The 10588-nt window shown below is 56.6% G+C and overlaps 1 protein-coding gene across 1 annotated transcript; it reads right to left on the bottom strand.

Annotated features, from left to right (window-relative positions):
* Window positions 1–1448: 1448 nt before the first annotated feature.
* LOC136476784 (zinc finger A20 and AN1 domain-containing stress-associated protein 11-like) lies at window positions 1449–2673 on the bottom strand. Its single transcript, XM_066474738.1, has one exon. It carries the CDS (start codon window positions 2486–2488, stop codon window positions 1967–1969), a length of 522 nt encoding a protein of 173 aa, XP_066330835.1. The 5' UTR covers window positions 2489–2673; the 3' UTR covers window positions 1449–1966.
* Between the last annotated feature and the right edge of the window lie 7915 nt (window positions 2674–10588).

Below are 10588 nucleotides of genomic sequence, written 5' to 3'. Positions count from 1 at the left end.
ATTAAGTCGTCCTTAAAATTATGCGGCTCTACATGAAACTATTGCTTAGACAACACCAATGTATTTGTCCTACCTTGTTAAAAAAATGTATTTGCCCTAAGGGCATGTTTGATACTGTGTGCCAGTTGTTAGCTAATTAGTTAACTATTTTTTTGCTCAAATTAAGTCTAGGAGAGCTAATAGGTTGGCTAATCTTTGGCTAAGTCTTTAATAGTTGTTAGCCAACCAGCCTAGCTAATTTAAATTATTTTTTAAAATCCTAACTTGAAAGTTGAAACCTGTCGCGAGGCCGAACACGATTTTTCTGCAGGCCCTCTCGTCACCGTCGGAAAACGGAGGGAGAGGGCAGTGAACCCGGACACGGTTCGCCCGCCGCCGGATCGGAGGCCGGCCTGCCGGGCAGCAGCCGGACGCGACCAAGGACGGACCGGACGGACGAACCAAAGGCGGCGCGAGCGTCACGGGGGCCGTCTCCGTCTCCCGGAAGAAGAGAAAGGCGGGCGAAAGAGAGATCCCTCGCGTCGCGTCCCGTTCCAATCCAGCCTGTGCCGCGTGGCGTCCACGACGGCTGGCGCTGGCATGCATTTGATTGCGGCTACCTAGCTAGCTGCTCGACCACTACGAGACGCTAAGATAAAATAGAGAATAAAGAACCGCGCGCGGCTGCCGACCTGTGCCACTGCCGTGCGCGATGATGCCTACGCATCTCGGCAAGTGGGCGCGGCGGCGGATGATCCGCCGGACCGGAACAGATCCTCTCCTCCACCTCCACCACCACAACCTCCACCGCCGGCCGGGAGGAGACAAAGGCGAGCGGGCGCACGGGCGCACGCAGATTTTCTGCGACCGCGGAGACGTCATGACCGGCGCCAACCTTACCCGGCACTCACTCCGCAATTGCAACCGGCGGCAAACAGGGGGTCGCCGTCGTCCGTCCACGCACGCTGCACCTACACAAACACCTATTACTGCTACTTAGGATTCCTGTTCCTGTTCTTGCCCCTGTCTAGACTTTGGATGCTCATCAGACTTCCCAAAAAGATTTGGTGGAGGACCTTTTTCCAGCTCGAGTAGTACAGCTTTTTCTCCTTTAGATTAGATTACACAAGCTGAGACGAAGATAAGCCTCGGAAACAGAGGAGCAGAAATGGGGTTAGATGGCCGTATACCATGCCCGGTTCGCTTCACTTTCAGTGATGCTTCACTTATAATCCGTCTTTTCAGCATTTTAGTGTCCTGTTCGCTTTACTTATAATCCGTCTTTTCAGCATTTCAGCACAGTGACGAGGCAGTCCCGGTGCACGTACCAATCACCAAGCAGCTGGTGAGCTAATCCATCCATCCAACCATAATGGTACAACACAAACATGAATGGTTGGTTTAGCTGTCATGACAAACCACCACCACCAATGGAATGGAATATAGTACTAGTAGCTCGAGTTGGGCGATATGGCAACTTGGCAACCATATATAATTTAAATAATGTAAATAATTTTATACAAGGTATAAAAATGTATATAGAGAGAGAGATTTGTGATTGCAGCAGCACAACACACCAACCCGAACCCTATCTCTTCCCGCCAACTGGCCAACCACCAACGCTACAATAACATTATCATCGCACTGTTCTTTCTCTTGCCTCCCATGACCTCTCTCCCTTCTTTTTTTTGCAACGCTTTTCTTCCTCCTCGTGGTCATGATGGAATAATTCTCAAGAACAGCGTGACAACAACAATAACCAACACCCTCCATGGATTCGATCGATCACCTTCTAATCTTTTTTTTTCTTGTAATAATAAAAAAAAAGGAAAACAAAGGAAGAAAAGAGAGAAAAACAGAAGAGAGGAAGGAATTCTAGAGGGAGATGGACCGATCCACCGAATCTCCGCCGATCACCGTACGTGTGCCCTGCGTCCGGCTCCGATCGAGACGCCGCCGCTGGTTGTCGCTCCCGGACGGGACCAGATCAGAACCTGACGATCTTGGCGGCGCGCACGACGGGGTTCTCCCTGGCGATGGCGTCCCGGCCGACGGCCTTGTAGTCGAAGCAGCAGTCGTGGCGGTCCGAGTAGCGGTGCGCGCCGCAGAAGAGCTCCCCGCAGCGGCACCGGAACCCCGTCAGCCCGACGCGCTTCCGGCAGCTCTGGCACCGGTTGACGGACGACGACGCCGACGATGGAGACGTCCGGGCCGGCCTGGACGGAGACGGTTCCGCGGGCCGGTCGGCGAACACCGCCGGCGCAGACGGCCTCGCCTGCTGCTGCTGCTGCTCGTCGTACTGGAACACCGGCGGGGAAGGGGACGAGGTGGAGGAGGGCGACGGCGGCGAGACGGAGGCGGCCGAGGAAGCGGTGGCGGCCTGGAAGCAGGCCTGGCAGAGGTTGTTGGTGGCCCGGTTGCCCGGGAAGCCGCAGCTGTTGGCGCACAGCGTGAGCTCCGGCGCCCGCAGCTCCGTGGGCTCCTCCACCTTCTTGTCGCGCTGCGCCATGAGAGGAGTAGAAGGCGCTGTGACGCGGCGGCACGGCGTGGTTCAAAGTAAAGCCCGGCAGGCGGCAGCAAGGAGCCTCTGTGCGGAGACGATGAGGGGAGAGGCAGCTAGGTAAGCTACCGCCCGGCTCGGCCTGGCCTCTGGTGGTGAGGGTGGGAAATGGCGTGGGGAGGAGGGGGGAAGGGGAGGCCTTTTTATCGCGGGGAGAGCAGAAGGAGGAAGACGGGCGGCGTACGCGTTCCCCGGGCCGACGCGCGACAGCGACGTGTGGTGTGCCCCCCGCTACCTTTGGCGCGGCGCGGAATGGCTGTGGGTCTCGGCTCGGTGTGGTGTGGGTGGCCCTCTGCCTGCCGCCCACGGTGCACGGGTGGACTCGGCTAAGCAAACGGACTTTTGGGCGTGCACGCGGCCGCGTGCTTGCCGGGTGAAAATCGCGCTGGTTGGAGGCGGTCTTTTGCTTGGAAAGTAAGCAAAACAAGTGCACAGGGCCGTGACCGCTGTGAGGCAAGCGAGTGCGCATGTATTTCTGGCCTTGTGGGTGTGGCATACGTACGCTGTGATGTGTATAGGTGGACCTGGGTACGTACGGTCTACGGACGGCGAGGATTTGGTGTCGTTTACATTTTTGGGTTTTGGTCCATGCTACGCTTGCTGTTTGTCTGTGTCGGCAAGGCTGTAATAATGTAACCGTAGGTTGCCAGTCGCGGGTTCGCGGTTTGTTCGGTGATCCTTCCTTTCCTTAGCTTGCTGACGTACGTACGCACGTACTGGTACATGGTTCTGTTGTGCTTGTGCAGCGAGCATTCGAGAGACACCATACCATACGTCCATACCGGTACTGTACCACGAGGTGGGGGGCAGAACGGTCATACGGCGAGGCGGTAGAGGCGCCACGTCACGTCACGTCCGCCAGCGACTAGTAGTACGTAGTACCTGCCCCTCCCCTCGAGGCCGGCAGGCTTTCGCTTTGGGCAGCTGCCGAGCCGAGCAAGCAAGCGGGCAGCGGCCGCCCAAAGCTGACCGACCGGCCGGCCCCCGGCGCACCGGAAACAAAAGAAAAGAGAGAAACCGCAGGAAAAAGGCAGCCCGCGCCGAACGAAAGCCATCGGCCCCGCCGCCCGCCCGCTTATCACAGGGCGCGTGTTCGGCGGTGGGCTCACGGCCACGGGACAAGGCGTGTCTGCGTCTCGGCGACCCGGCGCCCACCGCACCGCACCGCGCGTCGCTGTCCGCCCGCCCGCCCGGCCCCGTGCGCGCTGCTAGCTGTGGCTTGGCGGATTAGCATTAGGCGCGGCACTGCAGCAGCCCAGCTGGTTCCTAGCAAGTCCTAACCCCACATGTCCCGTGTGCGTGCTAGCGCCAGCACGCCACTAATAAGCACGTGACCACCACCGCTTAGTTTAATTAAGCTCGAGTGCTTGACCCCTTGGGTTGGGCAGTCCGTAGTCGGCACGGGCAGGCTTACCTTACGTTTACCGTGGGTGGTTAGTGGGAGTACGCTACGTACAACACTCCTAGGTTGTACACGCGTGGTTACGGGGCACGGTCCGCGGCGTGCCGCCTACCTAACGGACGGCGGCGGATCCACGACGCTGGTAAATCATCGCAACCATATGATTTGCTCGGTTGCGTGATTAGCGATCGGCGGCGTGCACGCACAACACAACCACCTATGATGATTTGCTCGGTTGTTGCTCTTCCGCTCCGGCGCGGCGGCGGCGGCCGAGATGATCCCACGGTGCTACTGCTTTCCCCGTCGGCCGTACCGTAACTCGCAGTCACGGACAATCGGTGCTGTTTGCACACAGTGACTACGTACGAGCTTCGTTGAATTCCTGGAAATCTTTTTATCTTTTTCTATTCAAGCAATACAGTAGTACTACTGCACAAGATGCCGTCCACTCCTCTCGTGCAGTAGTACAACGACGAACACTGCCACGTTCTAAACATGACTGCCTGTTGGTTTCGACTCGATTGACTTCTGAACTATAAATAAAAATACTGCTGATTAATTTAATATATACAATCCAGCCGAAACGAAGGTCATTTAGTAGTATGGACTACCGTAACCATCATCATGGAGCGGGGCCCAGCACCAATGAGACTTTTTTCTAGAAACAGTCCCACGCTGCCGACTGGCTAATAATAATACAGCCGGTCGTCAACTGATGTAGGGTTTCTTTACCGTCTTCTTTCGATCCGTTCATATAGTAGTTAGCTCTTTATTATTAATGTCGGTGCAGAAAATGACCAACTAGTGAATATTTTGTAGTTTTGCCGTACGTTATGATCAGAGGTGGCTTAGCACACAATGACATAGGATTTATACTGGTTCAGACAACGTGCCCTACGTCCAGTCGGGGTCGGTCGGTGACTTTATTCCTAAGCCCAGGTGCTCGAAGTCTGTAGTGGGTTACAAACGAGAAGGAGAAATGAGAGGGTGTACAAGAGGTTCGGTTGGCTCCGACCGAAAGGGTTGCGGTCGAAACTTGATGGTTCTGCGGCTGTGAGGTGTTGATGTCGATCTAGCAAGTCTGAACTTGAAGAAGTCCGTCGTCTTCGTAGGAGGGAGCGCATCTCCTTTTATAGATGAAGGGGATGGCTTTACAGGTGAGAGGGAGAGAGTACAGATGTTTCTAAGCCTTGTTGCCTCCGCTGATGAAAACCGGATAATGGTAGGCGCCCCCAACACTGTCGATGTCACTGTAGAATGTCAGATGCGCACGGGAGGTCGAGCTATCTTCTTTAGAAAGGATGGACGCCAGTACTTGCAAATACTTCTTGATCCTTAGTGGCATGTGAGGAGCCGCGCTATGTTCACCCGGTATGGCAAATCCTAGAGCCCATACTATGATCGATGTCTAGAGACATGGGGGGCTTACCGTATGGGAGTTTTTAGCAGCCCCTACAATACTTTATGTCAGGGTGACTGTAGAGCACTGTTTTGTGCAGGGTATGATCCCTGGTATAGTGGTTTTCACTTGTGAGCCATGCCTTGCCTTTCTCCGCACGTCTTCTGGTTCCTTCTGAACGGGGTGCCCCCGGTCGGATGGCTCCAGTCGGCTCTCAGTGCGTCGGTCGAAGAAGAGCGGTGAGCAGGGTTCCCACGAGCCCCGGTCGCGGGGTCGGAGTAGGAAGCAGCGTTTTGGGCCAGGCCTTTCGATTGGAGAGACCGCTTGGAGACGGCTGGTGCCCGAAGCGAGTGCTCTGGTCGGAGAGGTGGGCCGAAGAAGCTGACGAACGGGCACTTGTTCTTTTGGGTAGACCTTCTGGTCGGTGACCGGACTGCCCTTCTGACCCGTTGTGTTTTTAGACTCTTGGGCTGGCCCATGAACTATATGTTGTTTTCTTGGGCCGAGCCCGGGCGTGGAAGCCGGTCCTCGAGGGACCCCGGGTTTATGAACCCGACAGCAGCCCCCGAGCCCTCGGGCGATTTGAGCCGAATCGTTTGGAGGATTTTTTGTCTTGCTAACGGGTGCACGCGAGCGCACCCGCGGGTGTAGCCCCTAAGCCCTCGGGTGGTTCAGGCGGAATTGGCTGGGGGGGTTTTGTGTTGTGTCGGTGGGTGCGCGTGTTTTTAGTTTTGAGACGGAATTTTGTTTAACCATGGCGTTGTTGTGCAGCCGAGATGTTTTTAAGCGCGGGGATTGGATTGAAACAGAACTTACTGATCCCAGTGTCGGTGCGCGCCGGGGATCGGGCGAGGAAGTTTAGTTTGAGACAAACCCTGGCGTCGGTGCACGCCGTGAACGGAGATAGCTTAGTTTGGATGCAATAGAGTTTGATCTTTGGCGTCGGTGCGCGCCGTCGGATCGGGCAAGGTGGAGTCGCAAGTAGACCCAGGCGTCAGTGCGCGCCGTGGATCGAAAGTTAGTTTTAGTTAGTGAAGCCGTTACACGAGTTTGGAGTCGCGGTCCCAAGAGCCATAGCCAGATGTCGCTGATCCTGTCGACGCGAGTTCAGAGTCATGGTCCCAAGAGCCATAGCCGGATGTCGCCTATCCTGTCGACGTGAGTTCAGAGTCGCGGTCCCAAGAGCCGTAGCTGGATGTCGCCGATCCTATCGACGCGAGTTTGGAGTCACGGTCCCTTGGCATTTGACCCCCCGAGCCTTGTCAGGCCTTCGTGGGGTTGGTGTGAGTTGTTTTGCGCTACCTCATCCGGTTCCTCACAACCGGAGGGGCTAAGTTTCGTCGCCTGTCCCGATCGCTCGGGCTCGAAGACTAGCTCGGTGAGCTCGCTAACGGGTGTGATCAAGTGGAATCTGAGTCCATCGTTCGTGACGGGGTCGGCATAGCCCTATTGTGGCATTCCACTACTCTTTTACCTGCAGCCCGGTAGATGTCTAGGTCGTTCTGGAGACCGACCCGGGTGGCCTAATGGCCTCCCCTCGATGGAGATTCTGTGGGCTTGACGAGAGGTTCAGGATCGAACGAGAAGGTTGAGATAACCCGGTTTGCCAGACCGGGCGAAGGCCGCACGGTGCTCATCTATGGTTTTCTCCCCTAGCTCTGTTTGGTTGCTCATGTCGAATGAGGCAAGCCACCGCTTGGTGGCGCAACACGGAGCGTTTTTGTGCATTTCACTACACGTGCGATGCTTAGTTTCTGAGCCCCCGAGTGGTTCATGCCCTAACCGTCCGGGGGGTTCAGGCGTATGAGATGAATGCGCATATGGATGTATGAATGATTTATAATGAAATAGAGAGGGTTTTGGTAACGTTTACCTTGATGACTAGAATGACGGGGCTTGGAGGGCTTCAGTCGAAAATGTCTGATCGGGACCCGTGCTCGTCGTTCGAGATGGAGTCAGCATGGCCTGCATGAGGCATCCCTTTGCTCCTTACCTGTCACCTGGTGTCCCTCCTAGGTGATTCGATCGACTCAGGGAGGTCTGGTGGTCTCTTCTAGCGGAGATTCCTTGCTCCCTCTTCCTTCTTCTTTCTCACCGAGAGTGCCTGTACGCTGCAGCGGTTCCTAAGTGAGAGGAAGAGTGAGCGAGGGGGAGGACTTATGGATCCTTTTGCGAACCTAGAGCGTGATGTTGGATTGGAGGTGACACTGGATCTGGTCTGCGAGGCCTCCTTTGGGATGGAGCCATGTGTAGACTTTCTGGTGGATCTTTACCGGGCGAGCCTCGTCGGAGGGGAGGTTACTCACGACTGTGCTGGTAGAGGGTTTCCTGCCTCGGTAGCGGTGCCCCAACTTAGGAGCTGCATAAGAAGGTTAGGAGCTCCATGTTTTTCTGCTGAGCATCTATAGGTGCGACGCCCTTGAGGTACCTTGACGACTAGAGTGACAGGGCTTGGAGGGCTTCAGTCGGAAAAGTCTGACTGGGACCCTAACGACCTAAGCGATGGGGTTCGAAGAGCTTCAGTTGGAAATGTCCGACCGGGACCCATGCTCATCGTCCACGACGGAGTCGACGTGGCCTACATGGGGCGCCCCTTCGCTTCCTTACCTATCAGTCGATGTCTATCCTTACCTATCATTCGGGTTCCTTTAGGTCTGACCTAGGGAAGTGGGGAGCCACCTATGTGCGGTGGCGCTTCAATTCCTGTGCCCGTCATGTGGTAGTGGTTGATCATGCGGTAGTGGTGGGCCACGGCCAGGCCACATCCCATCCGATCAGGTGCCGTTCCATCGAGCAGGGCGTGTCTTATCTGCATTAAATGAAAGAAAGAGCAAATCTTGCTCCGTCGTTCTGGCTTCCCAGATTGGCGCGCCCCTCCATAACCGCTGCTCCCTTTTCCTTAAGTAGGAGAGGGGAGAGGGTTTTCGTTCCGCTCTTTTGCCTGTTCTTCGTCTGCCGCCGCCTTCTCTCCTCTTTGCCATGAACATTTTTAAGAGCCGTGGAGGTTTCTAGAAAAGAAAGGGAGAGAGCGAGAGAGAAGAGAGGAACTCACCGACATGTCGGACTAGAGGTCATCCATCATAAGGGCATCGGTGCTAGAGGCGTTCATCGTGAAGGGGTTCCTGTTGCCGCAGGAGGTGGCGCACTGGAGGGTCCCTAGGAAGGAGGAGGAGTTCCCGCAACCTCATCCTGATGAGGTGGTTTCTTTTCTTACCTTCCACGAGCATGAATTAGGATACCCCGTGCACTGGTTCCTGCGTAGGCTCCTCAACGCGTGGGGTCTAGAACTGCAGCACCTCAATCCGACGAGGGTGCTGCACATCGCTGGCTTCATCACCGTCTGTGAGGCTTTCCTCGGGATGGAGCCGCAAGTGGACCTCTTCTGGCTCTTCTTCTCTGGGAGAGCTATGGTGGACTGGAGTTCGGCCGAGATCGCTCCGGTCGGAGGCTTCTCCCTGCAGAGGAAGCCATGCACAAGAGGCTCGTATCCCGCGTACTCCCCATGTGACTCCAACCGGGGATGACATAGGGAGTGGTTCTACATTAGGAATCCGGTGGGGGCGCTGTTTCCGGCGTTTATCGGCGGGAGGCCGGTGAAGCAGAAGAGTTGGTCATGGGGCTGCACCCACGTGGAGAAGCACAAGGTGGAGGCCATTGAGGAGGAGCTCTAGAAGCTCGTAAGGAGCGGCCTCGATGGGGTGCGGGTGTTCCACACCCTTTACCACTGTCGGGTCACGCCGTTAGCAGAGAGGACACACCTGATGTGGAAGTATGATGGTCGATCGGACCGAGACCACGCGTCGCTAGAGGAGCTGCTGGATGATGAGATCTAGAGTCGAGTCGGCTGAGTGCTGTAGCTGAGGCCCAAAGAGACGGTGGTGGGAAAACCCATACCGTTTAATGCCTCGATCGTGCCCTCGCTGGTATGCTCCCTTACTTTGCTTGTGCTTTTTCCTCTGCCCCTCTTCTTTTTTATTTTGGTTCATTCGTTCCATAGGAGCTTGGGAGGTACAAGTCCCGGCCGCACCTTCCCAAGGGGCCGGCAGGCCAGGCTCAGTAGGCTACCCAGAAGGAGGCGGCAGACGCCCAGAAGTAGAAGAAAACCAAGGAGGGTTATCGGAAAGAAGAGAAGAAGAAGGAGGTCGCCCGGCGCGTGAGAGCCGGGGAACGTGCAAGCGACGTCGAGTCGGAACTCGCGTTAGATGATCCTACGAATCTGGACGACATGGTCTTCTCCGATGAGGAGGAGAGTCGGGAGGTCGTTGTGACCTTGGCGGTGCGTCGTGACCCTGCGGCGATGTCTGCTGGTGAGGAGCAGGAGGCCACGCGGCGCGCGGAGGTTCCTGCGTCGAGGAAGCGTGCGGCTAGCGTGGATGCCGTTGGCGAGCGAGCAGCGAAGCAGACGCGGTCATGGTGCCCCTCGACGGCGTTGCCAGCTCCGTCGCCGTGTATGGTGGACGCGGCTGGATGAGCCGGACGGTCCGAGGAGCGGCCTAGCGACTGTGCGGCGATGGGGCCAGTGCTAACGCCGAACTTGCGGCTAGAGGAGGCCCCGCCTACTGTGGGTGCAGCCAAACAGTCTAGGTGGTCTGAGGGGCAGACTGGCGCCCGGTCGATGCATGACTCGCAGTGGGGGACGCCCTACCCGCTGCTCCGGTCGGGGAGCCCCGAGCTAGCGGTCGTAGCGACCCGTAGGCCGGGTAGGAGCGGGTTGTGTCGACTCTGACCCCGTCTGAAGTGAGGGGGAGTGGTCCTCGTCCTGTGGGCCCGTCATCGTCGGAGCCTGTCTTCAGAGTAGTGCCACTTGCCACCCAGTATGTTTCCTTTTGTTGCTTCTTCGACTTTTGGTGGTCGAGTCTTTTTGGAGTGTGGCTTGCCCACGATTTTTGTCAGTGGGCGAGGGATGCCGGGGTTGAGCATTGCCCCGGTCTCCGTGCAAGAGGTTTGGAGACCCACCCTATAGCGTGTTGCGGCGAGCAAGGGGGGAGTAGGGTGGTGGTGGTGAAGCCTTCCCTCTTGAGGGTGGTGTCCCTCGGGGTGGCTGCTGGTAACTGTGGGGGTATTAACCCCTATACCCTTACGGCTAGGCTTGGGCCGACCCGAACCAGGGGGTCTGGCCCACTAGAAGACGACGCACGGCCCGACCAATCTGTTTGGAGTCCCGCGCAAGGAATCAAGCCAGATTTGGAGATCAAGCAAGATCCTGGTCGGTTAGAATATGAATCATTATCCGGCCATCTATGGCAAT

This window comes from Miscanthus floridulus, chromosome 8 (assembly GCF_019320115.1).
Source record: "Miscanthus floridulus cultivar M001 chromosome 8, ASM1932011v1, whole genome shotgun sequence".
NCBI classification, from domain to species: Eukaryota; Viridiplantae; Streptophyta; class Magnoliopsida; order Poales; family Poaceae; genus Miscanthus; species Miscanthus floridulus.
The sequence above is the reverse complement of the archived record's forward strand: the minus strand, read 5'-3'. Positions and strand labels throughout refer to the sequence as shown.

What these genes read in the sequence shown, in the direction of transcription:
- LOC136476784 (XM_066474738.1), bottom strand. Translation starts at nt 2,488, where the DNA reads ATGGCGCAGCGCGACAAGAAGGTGGAGGAGCCCACGGAGCTGCGGGCG.